Raw genomic sequence first — 24,627 nt, 5'->3', positions numbered from 1 at the left:
GATTTAAGTCTGGCCAAAAAAGCTTTTAGAAAATAGAAGCACTAAGTTTACAAATCCTTAGCTCTGCACTAAAAACAGATGCCACAGTTCCGTAAACTGCATCTGTTGGAGCATCTCAAGTGGACAAATTTTACATATGAATTTACGGCTTATGTGCAATTACAGCAACGTTTATGAGGGTTTTGCAGAAGTTTTAGATTTGAGAGCGGTGTGTATTACATACATCTTGTACACTTACAGAATTGTGATTTTGCTTTTTATTGCTGAGTTCCACAGTTGTAAACTTGATACTTGAGGGTTTTTCTTTTATTTTTGCAATTTACAATAATTTTCTAAAAAAAATTATATTGTAAATTGAAAATCTACTTCCTACAGTTGCTATATTTTAACTTCTTTTAGATGAAACAAACCTAATCTAAATCAGTGCAGTGGTTCCCCCCCCCAAAAAAAAAAAAAAATTTCTCCGTTCCCATGTATTAAGATAACTCTCGTGCTAAAGCTTCCTCTTATGCCCTACACGACTGGTTTAGTTAACTAGTAAATTGCATTTCTGATGTAAATGCAATTATATTGGAGTTTTGGTTTTCGCTTCATGGTTAATTAATGACAAGCGTGTATAAACTACTACTTTACATTGCGCAGTCATAGTGAATTTCAAAACAGGATAACGTTCCTTGAACTTTTTTCTATTTAAGTGTTATTAAAAAAGAAAATAGCACAGCAAAAGCACCAAAATACTTAGTGACATGAACAGATAATTACATTGTTTCTGAAACTGTACTGCGAAAATATAGATGCTATATCTCCTGTTTTTTCATCGTATAAGGCTATCTTCCAGTTGTTCAGCAGAAAATGTCCACATACAGCATTTCACTAGGCACTGCTTTGGGCACTCTAAGCTGTGAAAATGCATTGAACCTAATCGATACAAATGAAGCATTGCAAAAGACAGCATGAGGCAAACAAACAATGCCAAACAGGTTTGCAATTCATGTGGTAAAGTCGCACAACTGTCTGTGCATAACCTGTATAGAGTGCACCCACACCCACTTGAGTATAATACGGTATAATAATAATGCTGCACAAGTCAAGTTTATAAAACTATTTTTATTCATATTTATACACGAACAAAAGTATGTGAACTATTTCATTGAATTGACTAGTACTTAGATATAAAATAATTTTTCAACACAGTCAGGTGTGCAGTTGCATGCTGTTCTGGCTGGAGTATGAATGCTTTTACATACAAATTCCACCTGACTACTGATATCGTGTATCACGGTTATGTCCTGTCAGTCCTTAACAGCACTCGAGACATACAGTACAGTCAACACAGCCACTCTGCTCGTTCCTTTCACGCAGAGGAATAAAACACATGCTGCAACTGAAACACTCCATGTTTATATTAGCAATAGCACTTACTGAAGGCCATGATTTAAGAAATAACATTTCCTGTCTTGAAAATGTACAAAGTCATCCACTTTTAGGAGGTGCACCTCAATAGAGTACAGGCACTCACATAAGCTTCAATTTAAAATGGAGGCATGCATGATCTTTCAGCAATAGTTATCTGCTGTAGTCATTAATTGGCTACTTATTTTTTTCTTTCCTCAAAGAGGTGGCATGCTAAAGTTAGATCCTACTAAATACAGTTGAACCTCGATATAATAAACACAGGTATAGCAAAGTAAATAAAGCATGTTTCTCACCAATATCAGCGTGCAACAAACTTGTTCACAACGAATATTGATTTTTGTGTCAGATGGGGGACTTCACTATAACGAGGTTCGACTGTACAAATGAGGTGCTGCTCCTAAAGAGAGGACGGCCCCTGAATTGCACATTCTGAGTTCTCCGAATCAGCTTGTATACTCACGCTAAAAAAAGTGAGCTCCTCAAGAAAGCCACACATGTTATCTGGTCGCACAGCAAAGCAATGATGCATAGCCTGACACCATTCCAATCAGTTAAATTGATAAACAATGGTCTGACAATGACGTAACTCGAACAATGGCTGCCACGAGCAACCTTAAAGTTGCATGGGATAATCTTTCCGCAATTAAGAACGAACTGAGGGTGCATATAATGTACATTGATTTCAAGTTGGACATGAAGGTGCTTAACTGACAACCTCTAACACACAGCTTTCCTGTCAAATGTTTGTTCTTCTTTCTGGGGTTTTACGTGCCAAAACCAGTTCTGATTATGAGGCAAGCTGTAGTGGAGGGCTCCGGATTAATTTTGACCGCCTGGGGTTCTTTATCGTGTACTACAATGCAAGCACACGGGCGTTTTTGCATTCAAATGTTTGTCTGATCCCAATGCACTGCACAAAGAGGACTACAAAGGTGAAAGTGCTGCTTACTAATACTGAGGTTGTCCTAGAAATAAACATTTGCACATACAAACACACTTTCACAGCACTTCACTGAGAGGTAGTAGTGGTATTGCACTTGGTTCAGGACAATGTTAGTTTTTTGCACACGGAACAAAACTTACAAGCCAGACTAACCTGGCACTCATTAAATATGACAAATATGAGAACAGCACACTAATGTGTCTCTGCAACGAAGTAACTGAGATACTGGCACTTTTATCAAGTTGCCAATCTGGTTATTTGATGAGAACTACATTCATAACAGTGAAATTATAAAACATCATCATTTATTTCCCTGCAGTCAATTCTCCCATCAGGCAGAAATGTTTGATTTGATGCCAGTGAGCATGACAAACACACACAGATAATGAAATACCTTTGCAAAGCTGAGCGCCCTGAAACGAACATTCACAAGTAAAAGTTTGGCGACCACAGCATCAGCAAAATTTTAATTTCTTCTAGCACAATCGTGCAACATGGAACTGTTTGAATGCATTGCGCTGACAGAACAGGTTTATGTGGGCTGTACCAGCTGGTACGACATGCAAAGAAAATAAAATTTTTGCGGCATCTATGGTCTCCAAACTTTTGCTTGCAAGTGTACACTGTATTGCATAAACGTCAGCTGTTTATTGCTAGTTATGGCTAGCTGGTCTTTACTTTTTTTTTCTTCTTTTGCAATAGTATGTAAATAAAAATAATTGCTGCAGCATCCTACAATTAAAGGAGCCCTGCAACACCTTTTCTTTAAAACTGAGAACACACTAGAGTGAGGGCAATGCCTATCAATGAACATATATTCCAGCACAACTTTTTGAAAAAGACCTAATAATAATGGAGATATATGGAACACAATGTTTATATTTCCCATTCCTCCTCAACACATTTTCTCTCAGCTGGGATGGTTCCTATCAATGCCCTGCCTATTGCCCCTTTCTTGCTTATTATTCTTTCTATGATACACTTATAGTAACCCTTCAAGGTTGGCGTCTGACAGAGGCACCAGAGTGCGACAAAGGAGCAGTGACAGGAGGGGCGGGACCCATTAGCAACCAATGTTTCGCTGTTTGCTAGAAGATGAAGGGGCATGCATGCGTGTGCAAGCCTGCACTTGGGAGTAACTTATGATCATAAGCAATCTGCCAGTGGCTGGCGTCTCTGGGCTGCCGAGCGGGTCTATGATGTCATCGTCATCATCAACCTATTTTTTTTTATGTGCACTGCAAGACGAAGGCCTCTCCCAGCAATCGCCAATTAACCCTGTCTTGCACTAGCTGATTCAACTTACGCCTGCAAATTTTATAATTTCATCACCCACCTAATTTTCTGCCATCCTCGACTGTGCTCCTCTTCCCTTGGCACCCATTCTGTAACTCTAATGGTCCACTGGTTATCTGCACTATAGTCTCTGTAGGGGTGTCTAAATAATCGAGAAGGTACGAAAAACTGATCGGTGAGGGTAATTACATTCAACAACGTAAACATGTCCAAAAATGCACATGCATGTACCTGAACAAGAGTTACTTTTCTATTTTAGCTAGCTTGCGTTGTAGTGCACGTTAAAGAACCCCAGGTGGTCAAAATTAATCTGGAGCCCTCCCCTACAGCGTGCCTCATAATCAGAACTGGTTTTGGCATGTAAAACCCCACAAAGAAGAAGCTTAACAGTCATGCTATGTCTCAGGTTTTCCGATTCGCTGCTCTACACCAGAAGCACTTGCAAGGCATATGCTTTGCGCACTGTGATCTGCTAAACTACTGCTTCGTTTGCCGTGACAGATGCACTGAAACTTAAGAATTGCCAGGTTCTGAAATACGAGTTTCATAGTACTGAGATGTTAACGCACCAGGAAAATTAAATCATGATCGTTATTATGAAAAGTTCAGTATTCTGAAATTCCTAGTGACGAAATATTTTTACATTGAACCTAAAGGCAGTTAGTGAGGCATTTCTGAAAAGCTTGCTGGTATGGTCTTTGTAGAAAAAAGGTTTCACTGTAACTTTTTTTTTTCTTTTATGATGGCAGTTTATATCTTTTAAAGCTCTAACCATTAGGCATGCACTGTAATTTTGCAGCTGCTGGATCTTTTAGCCAGGCTGATATTAGCTGCATGAAAATATGATGAAGTATGAATAATCTAAAATAACAGCTACCTTTTTAATTATTAGCTTTGAAGAAAGTCACAAACCTGAACAAAATTATCATCCACACCTAAATCATTTTGCTAAATTTTTATGACCACATGTCACCAAAGTTGAGAAAATGAAGATCTTATTAAATTAACATAAACCAGTGGCAAACAAATTTGAAATGGAGACAAGGTAAGGAAGTACAGAACACTGCTGTCCTGACATCTGTTGCAAAACAGAAGCGTTGTAGTGGACCTAACATCTGATTCCACAATAAGAGAGAGCTGAATTCGATGACAGCGTCGGCAATGAATACCCGATGCATGTCTTTGTTATGAGAATTTCACAAAATGGGCTAGTTTTCACTGACTGCCTCAGTTTCACCGATTAAAATGTGTTGTCATGACTAATGAAAGTAAAATATTTCAAAAAGCTTTTTACCAGTTTTAACTGACTAGTCGCACCTTTGGCGTGATAATTACCATATTTTCAGAGCTATAAGTCGCACCTTTGTACACGACGCACCCCCCCTCAAAACGGCAGTTTTTCTGGAAAAAAACGTATATATAAGTCGCACCAGTGTATAAGACGCACTTGTTTGTTCAGAAAGCGATTAAAAAAAAATACAGTGACGTTTGACTTCGTGAACGCGGGTCACGCACAAGCGTATGGGTGCCATATATTTCCACTCCAGGCGCATTTCTGCCGTTGTGGTTGCTGCAATGTTCTGTATATTGTGGTTGCTGCAATGTTCTGTATAAAGTCCAAGGGCGATGACATCATCCTCGCGCGCCGTATGCTTTATGTGCGAGTAAAAGCGTGCAACAGCGAGCTGAATCGTGCACAAGGGAGGAAAGCGGGAAGGCAGCGCTGGATGGAGGGGAGGGCGGCTTGTATACTCTGGTAGCAACTGCGTAGTTTGCGCAGCGGTGCGTGCCATATCTTGACAGCGATCTGCAGATGCAATTATTTCGGGGTCGGTCGACTTGTGGTCAGCCTGCCGCCGCTTGCACTGCTGCTCCATCCTCGCGTGGCACTCGGGAACTTGGTCACGAGAAGAACTCGGCACCTCAATAGCGGCACAGAACACACGCAGCAATTAAGTCAACCAGCGCACTTCGTGTGGCCATAACATCGAATCCGATTTTGATGGCAGTTTTTCCGGAAAAAAAAAGTACATAAGTCGCACCGTTCTACAAGATGCACCAACCAAAAATTCTGAAAGAAACCGCCTTATACACCGGAAAATACGGTATTCACCGAGCAGCCATGATGGTTTATAAAAATCTACAAAATGAAATCAGTCCTGCCCTGGCAGTGGAGAACAATATCTTCATTTCTACGCTCAGCAAACAAGTGCATCTGTTATTGCCCTACCTTAATAAGCCTTACATGTACGCTGTAGCTAGCGTCCCACCTCATAATAAGAAAGAAAATGGCGGATACTGATAGACAGTTTTAGCTTTTCCATGCACATAATGACCATATACGGAATGCTGAGTTACATTTTCTTTCTTGCACGGCTCTGCAGGCACTTCAGTTCAAGTGACACACTTATTTTTATGTTTGGCCTTCCCACTTATCAGCAGGCATGCAATGTGTGATAATCAACAACCATGGATGTGTGCAAGGCATGCCGTTAAGGACATTCCTTTACTTCTGCTAGTTTTACCTGAGCAGTACAAGCAAGATTGGTTTGAATGATACAATGCTCAAAATAAATAAAATGCACACTGTGTGCCTTTCTTTAGTTCAACTAGACTTTTAAAAAACTTCACAGAGCACATAGTGCAATTCGGCCTGTTCAGATGTATCTGAAGAGATGGACATTACTTGCACGACAAATTAAAGTAACATTTTAAAAATTCACTAAATAGTATATACATTCAATTAAGAACTTTAAGATACAATAAAATTGTGAAATTGAATTCAAGCAGTGGTGAAGTCATGGCTGTGTATCATAAATCTTATGAGTAGTACCATTTTCGAGATATCTCTCCCTAAAAGATGCTAAGAAATAGATTGGCTTTCCAGTTAACTTTCCCAAAAGCTTTCCTCCTGCAGTTCAGGATGATCTTAACTGGAATGCTAATACATTTTTATCAGTTTTTAAAGACGGTTATCTCGAAAGTGGTGCCATTTTCAAGATATCTATTAAGAGGAGATGCGGGTTGAAAAATTGCATTCATCTTTTAAAAAATAATTTTTCTGTGATTTAGCTTGCAAAATTATGTTTCAGCATTCTATTTTCATGTGTAAAAATAACCAAGGCGTTTCTCCATCCAGAAGACGGCATAAATTATTCTAATCGAGGCATGGTAGCTGTAGGGGCCTCATTCTTCTATTCATGCTAGACTGATGAGGGCCACAAGGTTCGCCAGACAGCGAGGTTTCCTGGCGTAAGAACAAGCAAGCACTAGCCTTGATAGAGCTGGCACCAGCTCATTTTCCAATTTTCACCAGTGCTCAGCCGAATTCATGCGTTGTTGTAGAGGTGGCCACAAAGCCACAAAGGCTTTGAGGGGGTTCTACAGGAGCTGGGCATCCTTCCAACTCGGGAGTTGATTCGCTCTGAGCGACCCGACAGACCAGAGAAGAATCAGAAGAATGTCTGGAAAATAGACAGCTGAAGCTAAATCTTGACATCACAGTGCAGCAAAAGAAAGCCTGTCTGGAGGAGGAAACTTGCAAGTGTTATAAGCATAACACCTATACAGCAGGAAAATTTTGCATTTTGGGCATATTTCATGCAGGTTGACCATTTCTTATAAAGCAAAAAGCATGTTTAGAAATTTCAACTGTGTTTTCCTCTTTTTCAACCTTACACTGTTTTTACTACTTGTTCACAAAAATTCTTGTAATTAATGCGTCTCGATTTTGGGCAAATCTGACCGGCATACGGACAAGAATGTGTAGAATGCAAGTATTTAGGCTTTATCGTAATTTGTAGCAATATTGATTATGCTAACTTTAGGAAACCAAGCAAGAGTGCTCTCGATCACTATAGTCCGAATAAAAAGAAATTTTAAATTGAGTAACACTAAAAGAAACGTTTTAGCTCACTTGCAATTAATTGTTCATCAGAAGCAATATACATGCTATAAGACTCTTCTATGCATGGATTGACGCCCGAACCTTACACAAGAGACCATACTTTTCCCACTTTGAGGAGTCGCAGAAAAACAACCAGCTACAATATTAAAAAAAAATTAAACTATTCGAAAACAGACAATTGAACTCTATATTCTGCATAAATTTAATTCACTTTGCTTTATTATTAAGGAATATGGATTTCTAAGGCGCATCTCCCTTTACAGGAACCTTCACCAGGCCCCCTTGCAAATTTTAGTTTAAGATTTAAATTGGAAGTTCTAAAACGACGGCCAGGGATTGTTTTACCAAAATAATTTTTTTCAAATCGGTTTATTATTCGAGGAGATAGAAGAAACTGAATGCCCTGTTACCATAGCGCCAGGAGGCGAGCGCGAATGCCAACAGAGACACTCTCTCCCTCTGCATCGAGTAGCATCCACGACACTCTTTCCACTCCTTCTCCCATAACGGAGTCGAGGGACTGTGTTCGGTTCACCTGACTAGGCTCGCCCCCTCCTTTTTTTTTCTCTTCCTTTTTCGCTGTGCGGTGCCTTTCGGGTGGCGGCGTTGTGCGTTCCGCATTTGACAATTCACCGAAGTAACGTGTCATGATGAGTGACGTTGCTAGCACTGCGTTTCACGTCAAAACGCTTGTGCGTGTTACCTCGACTCTGGCTGAGAGTGGAGCTTCTTCGAGAGGGGACGGTATTTGGTTCGAAATTTCAGCAGCTTTCGCAGCGTGCAGCACTGTAACACTTTGTAGACACGATCGTTAGAACATGAAGTATATGCTGCACTTGTATGTTTAAAATGGCTAAACTTGGTGAGGGGCCTTTTAAGCAGACAAGAATTAACTAAAAATGGCTAAACTTGGTGAGGGGCCTTTTAAGCAGACAAGAATTAACTACTGCTCGGCTTTGAGTTTCCAATTACAACATGTGGACTAAAGTGAATAATTGAATTTTTTAATCAGCTACTGGGCACTGCAATTTGTCATGCAAGTAATACCTGTCTCTTCCAGAAATCCACCTAAAAAGGCCGAAAAGCACTATCTGTCACAGGTGACTTAAAGTAAAAAATAAAAAAGTTCTAACTAGATACAAGTGTTATGGATACGGCTGCCATTTGGGGATTTTGAACATGGCTGAATTAAAAGGTGTGTTGATCGACTGGGTGACAAATTAACTGAAGCAGACTGCAGGGGCTAGCTCCTTCACCTTCTTATTGACTCTGCTGTTGCACTGAATTCAGAATCAGAAAGGTATAAGGGAGCAGTATTGTGGCATGACAGTTGCCATCAAAAGCCCTTACAAGCTGAGCACTACTCATTCATTTGTAAGAAAAGGCACAGCTGCACAAAACAGACCATGGAGACGGTAGAGACAAACATGCTGGCCAGTAAATATGACAGTCCAATTTGCGCAGCTGAGCACATGAAGTGGAAGGCCTTACAACCTTGCAGACAGCACCTACTCTCTGTGGACAAGCCAGTGTTTCCCAGTCTCTGTGAACTTATTTTCAGGGCCGATGACAGCGACACTCGATGTGCAGCCACTTTCACCAGCACACCTAAAATGTGGGTAGAAACAAAAGCAAGCTTGTAAAACAGGTTTGCATAAATAAAGTTCTGTGGAAATCCGCAAGGTGAAGAATGCATCATGCAAGCAACAAAAACTGTCATCTGCTTAACTCATTTAACTGTAGCATAATTCTAAAGAGGTAGTAATTTTAGTCATCATGAAAAGCAAACTTCGCAGTTTACGAAGTCCTCCTATTTCGTCATCTTACACTGGGAAACTGCCAAGTTTGCTTTTATGAGGAGACAAAGATGGCTCTGCTAGAAGCATCATTTCCTTCTTTTACAATCTACAGTGGCTATACATTTGTGTACACAACTTGTTTCTGCGAGTTACGTGCAGTGGTGGCAAGGAAAAAAAAATTGCCATGGAAATCGAGCTGCATGTAAATTGAACCCTCTGCCTTACATAATATGGCACCACCTCACTTCAGTCTGCAGAATATTACTGCACACAACATTACTAAAGGCACTACCATGTTCAACGGGAAGTTCAATGAGCTGCATTTCATCAGCTCTGGTAAACGACAGTCCCCCCCTCCCCCCCTTTTTTTCATGATGAATGCAACCAATATTTACCTTGCACATGTGATTTGAGCCAGTGATTCAGTTATTTTCTTGGAAATATTTCAACATGAATGAATTTACATTAAATTGAGATTTGATTACTTTGTAACTACACGGACCCACTAGAAACTGCTCTAACAATTGTTCTACTGCCAAGATTTTTTTCCAGTGGAGTCTGCACCACTGTGAAAAAAAAAATACTTGAGCATACGGCCTGCTACAGACTGCTAAGATAGATAATCTGAGACATGGTTAATGTTATGACTGAATTATATGCACTAGTTTGCTGTAATTGGCGAAGCATCTATAGCGAAGCACATGCTGTAATGGCGAAGCATCAATTGCGATAGCAAATTGGTAGAGAGCTATAAGGAGTAGGGATAGTAGTTTTATCGGCTGCATAAACTTGACACATTCGCTTACTAATTGAATTAACAAGCGTGGTGTCAATGCGCACAAGCAAACATGAATAGACTCGATGACCGCAGACAACCACTGTCAAAACGCGGGCATGGGGAAATGCGGCTGCCGCAGCGAGAGAAGGTCCGTGCGGTCTATTGCTCTAACGCTTCAACGGAAACTGAGCGGCGTAAGCACAGCGCATACAAAGGTCAGAGCCGTGTGGAGATGGCTTTCAAGATACGGTGCACGCAACGACACAGACAGCCGGCACAGGCGCGAACGCATTTGTTGGCAGAGTAGAAGCCCCCCCCCCCCCCTCCCTCCCTCCCATGCTGCCTTCCCGCTTTGCTCCTTTCGCGTGGGAGATTGCTTCGCCAGTTCCCCTTGCGCCCGGTTGCAAGATACGCATTTGGTGCGGCAGTGAAGCGCTGCGCTCCCTCCCTCCCTCCCATACCCCCACGGCCTTTCGCGTGATAGAAGTCGCATTTGCGCTCTGTTGTGCGTTCGCTCTCCGTGAAGGCGCGCGTCCCCCGCGCGCTTTCACTCGCACATACGGCGCGCGGCGACGATTTTATTCGCCCTTGGACTCATGCTCCATGTCTCATGCTCCTCCTCCGCATCGCCCTCGTTGATCTCCTCTCCCATCGGTGGGCGCACCTCGTTGAGAAGCGTGCTCGCTGCCGCCCTTGTCGGCGAGATTTTCCCGCAGAAGCCGCATTATAACCAGTATTTCGTCTCACGCGGCTGCACTGTAAGCGGTATGCATATATATGGAGTGCTATGGGAAAATTAACGGGAGTCTGAAAAGACCGTACTATATCCGGTCCTGCACTATAAGCGGTTACATTATAAGTGGTCTATACTGTAATGGCAATTTTTGTTATCCATTCTTTTCGCACTGTGTCACTGGCTCTGAAGAAGCCATGCTGCCGTTATTGTAGAGGTCGGAAACTTATAGCAAAGAATAATTATTATTATTGTGGTTTATTGGCGCAAGGGCCAGATGTGGCCAAAGAGCGCCAAGACGATGGTAATGGCTTGTTAGTGGTAGATGAATAGGGAATTATATGAACATTAGATGTGGCATGGCTGTAAAGGGGCCTAAAATCAATCGCTGTAAAGTGCGTAAAATCTATAAGTAATAAGATTATGGCAATGAGTGATTATGTGTACTATGGACATGAACAATGCATTGCGAAAGAATGATACGAGTTACAAAAAATTAAAGATACAAGAATTGGCCAGAAGCACAAGTGCCTAAACAGAGCCCTTGAAACACAAGGGCCTGGAGGCATGTGCAATTAAAAAAAACTATCGCAGCAACATCCTCTGGAGAGAGGATGCACTACGAACTTATTGGGCTAATAACATGTAGCACAACATCTTTCAAGAAAGCAAGGACTGCGTTGGTGCTAAAAAGTGGTTCTTTACCGAGAAACATAGTGGGATGCAGAGGGACACAATAGCGATATGCGAGAGGAAAATGTTTCTTTCTTTCTCTTTCGGCTTCTCGACACTCCAAGAGGACGTGGAGGACGGTGAGCCTGTCGTCACATCTACCGCATGTTGGAGGATCATTTCCATTCAATAGAAAATTGTGAGTACCATATGTGTGTCCTATTCTGAGATGATAGAATAGGACATCAGTTCGTCCTGTTTTAGTTGTACAGGGCCAGAAACCTAACTGGGGCTTAATCAAGTGGAGCTTATTAGTTGTTTCAGCGTCCCACAGACGCTGCCAGTGGCCTCGCAGTTTCCTTCGCAAAAAAGGCTTCAGATCTGTGGAGGAAATAGCAGCGGCAGGATTAATAGCTTGCGATGTAGTTGATGTGGTCTGCTAGCACATTGCCCTCGAGGCCTCTATGGCCAGGCACCCAGCATATTATTACATGTCTACGAGATTGGTAAATGTTACACAAGAGTGAGTAAAGCTCGATAACAACAGGATTCTTATGCTTTTGTAAAGATGTTAGCGCTTTTATAAGACTCAACGAGTCTGTGAATATTATTGCCTTTTGTAGTTTCAATTTCTCCATATGCTTCACCGCAGACAGTAAGTACTGCATAGGCTTCTGCGGTGAAAATGCTTGTTAGGGGGTTCAATACGTCGGATTTAGAAAAAGAGGGGCCAACCGCGGCGTAAGATACGCCAGCATGGGACTTGGATGCATCGGTATAGAATTCCGAGCACGAGTACTTCGATTGAAGTTCGCGGAAATGCATTGCAATTTCGAGGTCGGGAGCATGCTTTGTGACCTCTACAAAGGATAGATCACATTCTATCACCTGCCACTCCCAGGGCGGTGACAGCTTAGCTGGAGGCATTAGGCGATGTTCTAGAAGTGGGACATCCATCTCTTCGCTAAGTTCTCTTATACGCAGTGAGAAAGGCCGCCTCATAGAGGGTCGATTATAAAAAAGCGTTGAACACTTCAAATCATTAAGGGTTGTAGAACAAGGATGTTCCCGATCGGAGTGCACTTTCAGAAAATAGGTGAAGCTGATGTATGTTCTCTGGAGGTGGAGTGACCACTCATTCGATTCTACGTATAAACTTTCGACGGGGCTTGTTCTGAATGCACCAGTGGCCAGGCGGATACATAGATGGTGGACAGGATCTAGCATTTTTAGCGCGCTAGGGGCGGCAGAGTGATATACTACGGCACCATAGTCCAATCGTGACCGAATGAGGCTCTTGTGAAGATTCATTAAACACTTCCTGTCGGTGCCCCAGGATGTGTGAGATAAAATTTTCAGTAAGTTCATTGTTCTTAGGCATTTCGCCTTGAGATGTTTTATGTGGTTAATGAAAGTAAGCTTACAGTCAAGTATGATGCCTAAAAATTTGTGTTCTTTGTTTATAGGTATTTGTTGTCCATACATTTCGATAGTGGGATCTGCAACTAGACCTTTCTTCCTGGTGAAAAGAACACAAGAACTTTTGTGGGGGTTTATTTTGAACCCATTTTCGTCTGCCCACTTTGACACTTTGTTCAACCCCTGCTGTACCTGTCTCTCGCACACTGCGAGGTTACAGGACTTGAAGCCTATTTGTATATCATCCACATAGATGGAATAAAAAATAGCGGGTGGTAACGAAGCACGAAGAGTGTTCATTTTAACGATAAAGAGTGTGCAGCTGAGCACGCCTCCCTGGGGTACACCAGTTTCCTGCACAAAAGGTCGTGATAGAACATTGCCAACTCGAACACGGAATGTGCGATTCAGCAGATAACTTTCAATCATATTTAACATATTACCACGTATACCAAAGTGGGAGAGGTCTCTCAGTATTCCAAACCGCCATGTGGTGTCATAGGCCTTTTCCATGTCTAGGAATACAGACAGAAAGAACTGTTTGTGAACAAAAGCTTCGCGTATCTGCGCCTCGATACGTATCAAATGGTCAGTGGTGGATCGACCCTCGCGAAAGCCGCACTGGTATGGGTCAAGCAGTTTGTTTGATTCTAGGAAATGTAATAGGCGACGGTTTATCATTTTTTCGAAGACTTTGCAGAGACAGCTTGTTAGCGCTATTGGCCGATAACTCGATACAGACGATGGATCCTTCCCCTGCTTCAGGATAGGGATCACTATGGCCTCTTTCCAGGCAGAGGGGATCTCGCCGGAAGTCCATATAGAGTTATACAGACAGACAAGGGTTTTCTTCGTTTCAGAGGGCAGGTTCTTCAACATTTCATATAATATGCGGTCAGGGCCTGGGGCAGATTGGTTACAACAGGCGAGTGATGCCTGAAGCTCTGCTAAAGAGAAAGGCAAGTTATAAGGCTCGTTCCCGGTGCTCTTTCGGTCTAGTTTTTGTTTTTCTATTTCTGCTTTGTATTTTGTAAATTCTGGGGAATAGTGCAATGAACTGGACACATGTTCAAAATGTGCACCCAGGTGGTTCGCTTGGTCTTCCAAGCTGTCGCCCTGTGTGTTTACCAAAGGGAGTGAATATGTTTGTCGTCCTCTCACCTTGTTAACCCTGTCCCAGACTTTGGCCTCATCTGTATACGAGTGTATACCTGATAAAAACTTCTGCCAGCTCTCTCTTCTGGCCTGTCGGCGCGTTCTCCTGCCTTCGGACTTTACCTTCTTAAATTTGATAAGATTCTCCGCAGTAGGAGAATCGCGTAGCAACCCCCACGCTTCGTTCTGTTTTCTACGAATGTTCCTACATTCGTCGTTCCACCATGGGACACGGCGTTTGCATGCCGCACCACTTATTTCGGATATGCATTTAGAAGCGGCATCAATTATGAAGGAAGTAAAATATTCCACAGCAGCATCAGTTCCTAACGAAGACATGTTGGCCCAGGAGATGCTACTAGTAAGATTTCGAAATTTCTCCCAATCGGCTGTGTCAATCTTCCATCGAGGGGCTTGTGGTGACGGCTCAGCTTTGGTTGTTCGCAGTAGTATTGGGAAGTGATCGCTCCCGTACGGATTTTGGGTAACTTCCCATTTAAGTTCAGATAATAGAGACGGGGAAGCTATGCTAAGATCAATAGAAGAAAAGGTTCTGTTTGCGAGACAGTAAAATGTAGGTTCCTTCTTGTTCAGGAGACACGCGCCAGAGGAGAAAAGAAATTGTTCAACAAGACGACCTCGTGCATCGATACGAGAGTCGCCCCACAGACTACTGTGCGCATTGAAATCACCAAGAACAAGATAGGGTTCTGGCAATTCATCTATAAAGGACTGAAATTCATGTTTATGTAAGTGGTAATGGGGGGGGGGGGGGGGTATGTAAAGTGAGCAGATGGTGATGAGCTTGTTTAGAAGAACAAGTCGAACTGCCACTGCTTCAAGGGGCATTTGTAGCTGCAAACGTTGACATGCTATGCTTTTGTGAATTACAATGGCAACACCGCCTGATGATGCGAGAGCATCATCGCGATCTTGACGAAACGTAACATACTGTCGGAGAAAATTTGTATGTTTCGATTTTAAGTGCGTTTCCTGTACACACAGCACTTTTGGATTGTGTTGGTAAACAAGTTCTTGGACATCGTCGAGGTTCCTAAGAAGGCCTCTGACACTCCATTGAATGATTTGTGTATCCATAATGAAAGTAAATTGGTGCTGTGTGTACTAAAAAAGGAAATGTTGCTTTAGATTACAGAGCCCTTTCCAGGCCCCGTAACTCGGGATTTGTCCTTTCTAAAGCGGTCGAGGGAGCCTCGCCGCTCCTTAGGCGCTTGGTGCGCCGTTGGGATGGGTGTAGTGTCCATTGCCTCTTGTGAGGTGCCGAACACGCGCTCTTGCGAGCGAGATGTTTCGCGAGAAAGTCTCGCCGCGAAGGAGGAGACATTTGCGCCCACCAGCCCGGAGGTCGATGGGGCTGCCTTTGGGCCTGAGCTGTGCCGGCTGTTGCCAGGCCACTGCTAGCGCCGGCTGTTGCCAGCGCTAGCAGTGGCCGGTGAGGGTGAGGCAGGCTTGACTGCACCCACTGTGGGAGCTGCTGGCGGGACTGCGGGTTTACTACGCGTAGCGCAGGCTGCCATCGAGGAACTGTGGCGGTGCCGGCAACCCTGAGGTAACCGGACCTGTTTGCTGGTTGGGTGGAGTGGACTTAGCTCCTTCCACCCTGGGAGCAGGAGCCACAAGCGACAGCTCGCTGCGCGTGGGCTGGGCAGGTGGCAGTAGCCGCTGCGACGCTGCCCCTTGACGCGCCGCCTCAGCGTATGTGGTCGTGTGGAAAGGTGAGCACCTTTTGCGTGCTTCCCTGAACAATATGTTTTCACGGACTTTCAGTTTTAGAATTTCTTTCTCTTTTTTCCAGCTTGGACAAGACCGGGAGTAGGCTGGATGGTCACCATCGCAATTTACGCAGTGAGGTGTAGCCTCGCAATTGTCTGAGGCATGGCCTTGTACTCCACACTTGGCACAGGTGAGTCGACCACGGCAGCTCTGCAAGCCATGGCCGAATCTTTGGCATTGGTAGCATCGCCTAGGATTTGGTATGTATGCTCTTACTGCTATCTTTGTGTGGCCTGTTTCGATGCTTTGTGGCAAGACGCTTAATTCAAAGGTAAGTATCAGGTGTTTTGGGAATTTCTTTGTTGTCCCGTCTCATAACAATGCGCTGCACATTCGTGACATTCTGCTCCTTCCAGCCTTCCAACAACTCGGTTTCAGATAGGTCGATGAGGTCTGCTTCGGATACTACCCCGCGTACTGTGTTCATGGAACGATGCGGTGAAACAGTAACTGGGACATCACCAAAAGTCACAAGCTTGCCGAGTGTTGTGTTGCTCCTTATCACGTAGCTCAAGCAGAAGGTCCCCGCTTGGCATTTTGGTGACTTTGTAGCCAGGGCCTAGCGTGTTGGTCAAGGTTTTCGCAACTACAAATGGGGATATGGTTCTCGCTAGTCTTTCAGTTCTCTCACTATGTACTACTTGATATCGGGGGAAGATGTCTTTAGGCCGGGTGAACAAATTCAAAAACTCATCGGTGCGTCCCCTCTTCTGAGGGAGACGATCAAGAAGTCGAGGAAAAGCGGGCATTCCCATAACAATTTAGTGTTGTTCGGCAGCAATGGCAGCCACCCACCACGGAGTCCAACAAGGGGACGCTACAGCACTTCATGTGTAAGGCTGCAGGCGCCAGCCGTACATTGCCGCTATAACCTTATATAAACCCAAGAGAGGGCACCTACACAAGGTTAACCCAAGCCGCCTATGGAAATTGAGGAAGTAACAGAAAAGAATAGATGACAGGACAGTGAAGACAGAAAAATAGAGCAGAGAAAGATCGGAGAAGGGGACAGGAAAAGGCGACTACCGATTTCCCCCGGGTGGGTCAGTCCGGGGGTGCCGTCTACGTGAAGCAGAGGCCAAAGAGGTGTGTTGCCTCCGCCGAGGGGCCGTAAAGGTCCAAACACCCGGCATCGGCTAAGCCGCGCACGGCTACACGCGGGAGGGTCCAACCCTCATGTGCTCGGGTACGTGGTGTCGCAACGCACCAAACGCCTGCTTATGCAGACGCCCCTGCGGGGGGCAAAGAATGATACGAACGGAAAAATGAAATTGATTTTTACAAAATACAGTCCTAACTGGTTCACTTCTTATCAGCCCTTTACAACCTTACAACTGGCTAGCACACAAAGTCCGTCATTAGGCAAGAGTAGAGAGCAGCAAGACATCACAAACTAAAATGTCACAGCCTACTCAATAATACTAGAGAGAAACTCAGGTAAAACTAGTTCAAGGGAACTAACTTCGGCCAAACAAAGTCAAGGAAAGAATCGCTACTACGTAAGCTTACAAATGGCAAGCAAGTAAAAATGTTATTGCATGCTCAAACTGAGGACTCTCTGTCTTCACGCACCTCTTGACTGCCGAGATGATGTCATCTTTGCTGCAGGCAAAGATCCTCTGCCGGTGCTCTTGCCTCATCTCATCTGTCACTCCATGCAGGAATGCTGCAGCCCCACGGTTACCTGGGGTGATGGGCTTGTCAACCTGCACTCATCAGGAGAATGGTACTGCTTAGGCCCTCAACAGATATAAGTTGTGCAATTAAAGTTTTAGCCCTGCTGTTTCAACAGATGAAAATGCACCTGCCAAGCAGGTAAAATTGCCATCCAGCAAAGTATATGCATATTACACGTGCAGTACTTGTACTATGGGGCTACAACAGCGGATAACCATATTACTTGTATAGCAGGTACAGCAATACAGCAGGGTCTAAACTCTCCATCGTGTCAGCACAGCATAAATGCTGTTTGTGAACAGCAGTGAAAGTTACATTGAGATTACCTTGGCAGAAGCAGAGAATGTGCAATGGACTAAAAGTTGAAATCCCCATATTTCTTTACAGGGTGTTTGTAACCCGAAAGTCACACGTATAAGCTGCGGAAGAGTCCCCATGGCTTCTCAATGTTTACATCGCAGTGCAACTGTGAAATATGTCCTCCTCCAGCCGCTGTCAACTCAGGTCATGTTGCCAGGGACGCCGCTCTCACCACATAATTTGAAGAGAGAGTGATGTTGAGGAGCCCACTTAACACAGGCAGCCTGCTTGGGGGCTGCATAAGCAACTCGATAAACATTCATCTTTGGCCCTCTGATCCTGCGTTCCTGATTTACAACACAGGCCAGCAAGCAAAGTCGGCACTAAGTGTTGCCAATGACGCCGCTCTCACCACATAATTTGAAGAGAGAGTGATGTTGAGGAGCCCACTTAACACAGGCAGCCTGCTTGGGGGTTGCATAAGCAACTCGATAAACATTCATCTTCGGCCCTCTGATCCTGCATTACTGATTTACAACACAGGCCAGCAAGCAGTCGGCACTAAGTGTCATTGTGTGCTATGTGCAGAATACAAAAAAGAAAAGGGGGCGGGGGGGAGAGAAAGATAAAATAAAAATAAGAAACGCATTACAGTTTCAATGCTTGAAGTTGGAGAACATATCTGTGCTTTAAAAAAAGGCCCCTGCTCAAATTGTTTCTGCTTCTGCCAACAACAATGTCAATGGGCTGAAAAAAGTATGCCACAGGCATGTCTATTGTGCAATAGAACAATTTATTCAAACTTGCACTTTTTGTGAATGTGTAGTGAATACAGTACACTCCAAAGATTTAACACTGGTGGAGCATGAAAAATTGCTTTGAGTTACTCGAAACTCCAAATACTAGATCATTTACCTGCAACTTTCGTTGTAAAAGCCATTATTTACTAGAAAAGTCTCATTACGGTGTTCTTGCAGATGAGTGCTGCACGACAATCGCACAAGATTGATTTGCGTTGCAATGCCTTCTTAGCAAGGTCTATGTGGGTGAAGTTGCATTCCATGAAGTAATATGCCATTTGCATCTTATCTAGCACAGAAGACCCATCAGTGGCACTGTGAATGAAATTTGCAGTCTTATTACACAATATTGATATTCACACACATGCACGTCATCGTTCATGTTCACATTGACTTCTGCAAGATATCCTAGAACCACATTAATTTCCACATACATAACGGACGACTTGAGAAAGTCGCGTGCGTCCTCAAGCGGTCGCCGATAAGACATTATGGGAATCTTAAGGGAAGGTGCTCCGTTGTCTGCTTCACTTGCAGCCAACCGTGTAGAATATGCTTCGTCTAACTGGAGTCGACCCTTTCTTCTACCGTCTTAGCTAAACAGTAAACATAGCACAACAAAAATAAGCGCTACTTAGGTGACCACAGCCCCGTCTCGGCACAGTAGGTGCACTGAGTGCACCACTGTGCCAGCAGCCGCTTTTTGCCTGCCAGGTATACTTTGCTAAATGCACAGCCACGACAAACTGCTGAGAAGACAGTGGCGCTCCATGAGAACATGAAGTTTTACGTACACTACTAGTACTTTATTGCATTTCAGTTCTCCATATGCGTCAAGACATTCCACCGGGAATCACGATTAATCATGCGTTTTGGTGCATAAACAGTTTCTCGTGAGACTCTTCGTTGTGTGTTATGCACTAGAATATGCCTCATGCTGGTTAGAATACCGAAAATATTATTTTGAATGGATACCTGTGAATGTGTCTTTCAACGCGTTGTGACAAGTTGCGGGGACTACCGACCGATTGCACGTAAACGTTGCCTGCCACTGGTGCTTTCTTCCAAGCGTGTGCTGAAAAATACGCCTTGGTGTATACTGGCAACAGCTACGAGGTTCGTGCGAGTGTTTTTCATTGTTAAGAGCATGCAAGAGCACGCTATTTCACAAAATGCTGCGCAACCCCTATTGCTTGCGGCAGCCGTCAGAAAATATTTACAAGCCTTTCACACGTTTCGCAGGCAGCTAACTTCTCAGACATTCTCACAGAAGGGCGGTTTCGTCGTCAAGTGTAGCCGAAAAACACATGAAAAAAAGCATCAGCTGCTGACCCCACACAGGACCAACGTGTGCACACAGCATGAGACATTACGTGCACGTCGAAGCACAAGTGGTGCGAGCTTGGGTTGGCTTGTGTTGCCGCGCTCACCCGGAGACCAATCAGAGCCCACAGTTATTCGAGCGCTTTGATGGCGAGCTTAGTGAGCGGGCTCGTCGCGGCACCCCGCGGCGGCCGCGGTATCTAGCTGCACAGTGCATGGCCTCCAAAACCGAAATTTGAAACTAATCCTCGAAGTTCTCACAATGCCCTTGGCACTACAGGTGGCATTGACTCATCTAAAATCGTTCACTGAATCAGGCCTTTATGTCAACATTGTTGTTAACTAGCCCGAAACCACATTTTATAAAATTTGTGGTTGTTAGTAGTTTGACATAGTTTTCATATTCAGTGCATATAATCTAAATGCTGCAGTTTACATTTTCTTATATTTGGCATATAAAGTTTGAAACAACCTTGCCTAGGCACTGTAAATGTGCTTAGGCAATGTGTATTTCAGTCGGACAAGTTCCAGCTCTAACCCCAGCAACATACTGCAGCCAAAGCTGCTGTGGCCATAAATGGCTCTAGTAGTCACAGATGAACTTTTTTGAAGCCCTGTCTCAAGCTTTATTCTGAATAAATAGTTTTCGTATTATGCAATCACTATTAGCTGGAATAAAAGAAAAATTCAACAATTAATTGCCTTTCACACTGATCAATAAATACATTGTGCCCTTCACAGTGATTAGGTAGTGCCTTGCGCCCCACACCACTTGTTCATACATGTGTGACAGTTTATCCTGCAACCGCATAAAGCTGCATACAATGATGCACATCCTCCCATGATAAGGCTGCTTGGGCCATGCCCCAGCAGTATCTTCAGCAGGCATGTACCGGGTACCAATGGCTGTCAAGCCAGATTAAACTTGGTAATTTGGGGAAATCCGCGCCCGTTTCACTCACCCACGAGTACACATGCTACAATATAAAATGCCAATTTAACATCACATTAACCCTTTGACGGCCAATGCCGTAAATATACAGCGCTGTAAAGCCCCTCAAACTTCGTAAAGTGGCGACACATTCTAAAGGGGCCCTGAACCACCTCTCGGGCTTGGTGAAATAACATAGTCCGCGGGTAGCATACGCTGCTGTGAACATCTCAGCCAAGTTTTGCTGTCGTACGCGGTGCGTGGAGCTCGCAAGCGGGGCGCGAAGTCACCTTTCTCTCAAACGCTCTCGTTTCAACAGAGGCCATGATCCTCACTCTCTTCTGTGCGCTTTATTATGTAATAAAGCACATTGCAATACACGGCTGCTATTGGTCACTGCAGTCGATTACGCAGTGGCCGCCGTGGGGTGCTGCCACGAGTTCACTGGCTCAGTGCACTGTGGCTCGCTGAGGACAACCGCATTTGACTTACGTTTAGTACGTCTTAGGCACCAAAATCTGAAGTCCTGGCATCTACGTTAATGAAATTTGAACTGCGCACCACGGTGACGTTTCGAAGGCGGTGACGTTGTGGCCCCGCCCCACTCCGCCGTAGCCTTCGCAGTGCAAGGCATGGAAGAAGGAAGGGGGAGCACAGCGAAGGCAGTGTTTGATTGCCAATAACTCCGCTTCTGCTGAACGCATTTAAGTACTTTTTGCGGCAAAGTATTTCTGAAATAGCCTATTTTTACCTCAGATGTCTTTCTCCACTTCGATAAAAAGTGGTTCCAGGCCCCTTTAAAGAATGCAACCGCCTCTTCGTGCGCCCTAGCTGAGGCCGACGCTGTGTCGCTATTGGTGTAATGGTATCACGTGGGCCCTCGCGCCGGCTTTGTTCACAGTCGCGCTCCATTGCCATTTTTGCTAGAGAAGCATCTACCGACTGGCGAGGAGCACATGTCAGTGCTGTTGCTCTTCCGTGTTGTTTTGGTTTGCGAATGCCTTCAACTAAGTTTTGTGGCAAGTGCGACGTCGCTTCACGGCGTTTTCTATCACCATGACCTGCTGCACCTTCGTATGCCAAAACAGTTTCAGCAAAAGCAAGACACCCTTTACAATACCGTCCGGTAAGCACGATAGGTTAAGAAGAAAGACATGGATTCATTGAATTGGGAAGGAGAACTTCAGACCAACATCGTCCACACAACTATGTGAGGTAAGCTGCGAGTCTTTCTTAGTATAGTATGTGTCAGGCTTGCATAATTTGTTGCGGGCCATAACATAGTTGATATTGCACAGTTCATTGAGCGTGTTGTCACTCATCTGCACGCTTAACCCGATTCCTACGCGATGTGTATTTTGTTTATATAAGCACTAAGTGGTCGTATTTGATGTGCTTTATCGTTTTGTGCCCAACAGGCTTGAATTCACTGACACTCGAGGCTGCGTGCAAAAACATGATTACTAAGCTTTTAAGATTCAGCACAGTCCATTTGACAAAATTAGAGGCTCCAGCGTGAAAACTCATTTTAGGAAAGCAACTACTGGCCTTTTGTGGTTACTTACTAGCCTTCTTTAGAGCAAACAACTTGGTTTGCCTCTTATGTTCGTGTTCATCGTTGGCGGTAGCCCAGTGGATTTGTGATACAAAGGCACCAATGAAAAGCATGCATGCTGCTCCCGAAATCAAGTTACGGGGCATTTGTCGCCAAACGAAAGCATCATAGGTTTTTGAGACATATGTGCTGATTCGCGTGAGCTTTAAAGTGTGTGTAGGTTAAGATGCGGCAGTGGAGCACTCAAAGAAAACGTGCAGTCGCCCGCTCGTTAAGTGGCTGGTTTAGTCGTTCATTTAGTAGTTTGCTCGTTCGTTTAATCGTTCGCTTGCTCGTTCTTTCAACTATTCGCACGGGCACTATGTCTCTGAGACTCCCTTGCTGTAGGGCCCTTAGGCTGGTGCGTTTAATTATGTAATGCGACAACAAATGGTGCCTAAATATCGACTGCAACATTTCACTTACGGCAATTTCGGTCACATCATAGCGCGGTCATCACTTCACTAAAGTCATATCTCGCAAATGTTATGTCAGAGCAAGTGCTACCGTCCTCAATGCATGCACCTTAGTGCAACTTGGTTTGTGACAAGTCACTTCATGAACGGATGCGCTTAATGCACGATGAAATGTTATTCGTGATAAGTCAATAACCTGAAAAAATAATTTACTCAACGTAAGCCCACTATGTTCTTGTTTGAGGCTGAGTGAAGCACTGATACAATGTTCCCGCTTCGCGAACGAATGCTAAAAGACTAATTTGATTTTTTATGTAGACAGAGTCCCGACTCGATGATCGGCCGCACGCATTTCTGTCGACTTTGAGGAACGAGAAACATAATAGAACCAGCGCCCACTTCCGAGTATTTGCGCGTGCTCAGAAGATTAGCAAGCACGCACGTTGGTGGCACTGTAGCTTGCAATATTCTATCGAATCTTCAGAGCAGCGATAGTTCATGCCCTCTGCGAGCCTTTGTGCGTCTTAGCTGATACGCGCCGCAAATTCACACAGTAAGGACGGCACGGATTATTTAGGTTACTAAGGGCTTGCTGGAGACCAGGATGTTGGCATTCAATCGTAAAGGTGTTATTTACAACCATTCGCAACAAAATCTTGCGACACGAGCTTGACAAATGTTGTGTACCTAATTGTAGCACACGCGATAAATTTGGAGTCGTCATGATATGGCGTTAGCACTCGTTTATACTTTTTTTTTTAAAAGTAGTATCGGAACAGGGGGAAAAAAAAAAAGCTGCCGTCACTGATTTTGTATAACCCTCCGTATGAAAATTATATGCTGTACACGAAGTTACTCTAAGCTAGAAAGCCAACGCGAACGCTTAAAGCGCACTGCCTCGCTGTGCATGCATTCACTCTGTGAAAGGTCAACTACACTCAAGCGTTGTAGATGGCACCACTGTCGAGGAGGGATCAGGAAAGAGGAGAAATGAGGAGGAGCGAACGTGGAGCAGGAGAGTGTCACTAGTTTACAAAGTTTCAGGGGCTTTACTGCGAACAAGTCCTAAATGGTCGATGCCATATATTTACGGTGCTGCCTGTATGTTTGAAAAACACGGCAATTTTGAACTCTTTGTTGCCCAACAAGTGCTGCCACCATTTGTGGATACAAGTAATTTTTTATTTGCTCCGTAGTCTCTTGGATTTCCTTCCAGTGTTTCTTTACGCTGGCGCTTCAGCGACCGCTTGCACATGAGCACGTGTGAGGGCGCACAGTGGTTAGTTTAAGCTTCGTCTCGAGGGCTGTTTCCGTTCGTTGCGCTCCTAAAAACTGATGTCTATCTGCCTTCTAATATGGTCGCTCGTCTGTTGCTGAAAGGGGTGCGATTACATCTGTTCACAGGCGGGCGCTGGTTTAAACGATGCCACCATAGACGAATGATGCTACCATGACTGCGTTTCTTTTCTCGTGACTCGACAAGCAAAAGCTAATTGCCCCCCGACGGCGACGGAACAAAGAATTACTGCAAGTTTATTCGAGTTTCCTTGCATGTGCTCACATACACGGTTCGATTGCGTGCACATGCCAGTCGCTCTGCTGAAAGTTAGTCGAGCGGCAATTTCTCTGACGCGGACTATTACCCAAGTGCCCCCAAATCAAAATATATATATT

The 24,627-nt window shown here is 44.2% G+C and overlaps 1 protein-coding gene across 1 annotated transcript in view; it reads right to left on the bottom strand.

Moving 5' to 3' along the window:
- The window catches only part of LOC119440146 (presequence protease, mitochondrial-like), a 147,825-nt gene that overhangs the window by 5,492 nt on the left and 117,706 nt on the right, over positions 1 to 24,627 (bottom strand). Inside the window, exons 23-25 of the mRNA XM_037705087.2 lie at positions 18,854 to 19,004; positions 17,485 to 17,618; positions 9,075 to 9,170 (exon numbers count right to left, since the gene is read on the bottom strand). Coding sequence (XP_037561015.1) covers positions 9,075 to 9,170; positions 17,485 to 17,618; positions 18,854 to 19,004 — 381 coding nt within the window. The remainder of the gene's footprint in view (positions 1 to 9,074; positions 9,171 to 17,484; positions 17,619 to 18,853; positions 19,005 to 24,627) is intronic.

This window comes from Dermacentor silvarum, chromosome 1 (assembly GCF_013339745.2).
Source record: "Dermacentor silvarum isolate Dsil-2018 chromosome 1, BIME_Dsil_1.4, whole genome shotgun sequence".
Lineage (NCBI taxonomy): Eukaryota > Metazoa > Arthropoda > Arachnida > Ixodida > Ixodidae > Dermacentor > Dermacentor silvarum.
The sequence above is the reverse complement of the archived record's forward strand: the minus strand, read 5'-3'. Positions and strand labels throughout refer to the sequence as shown.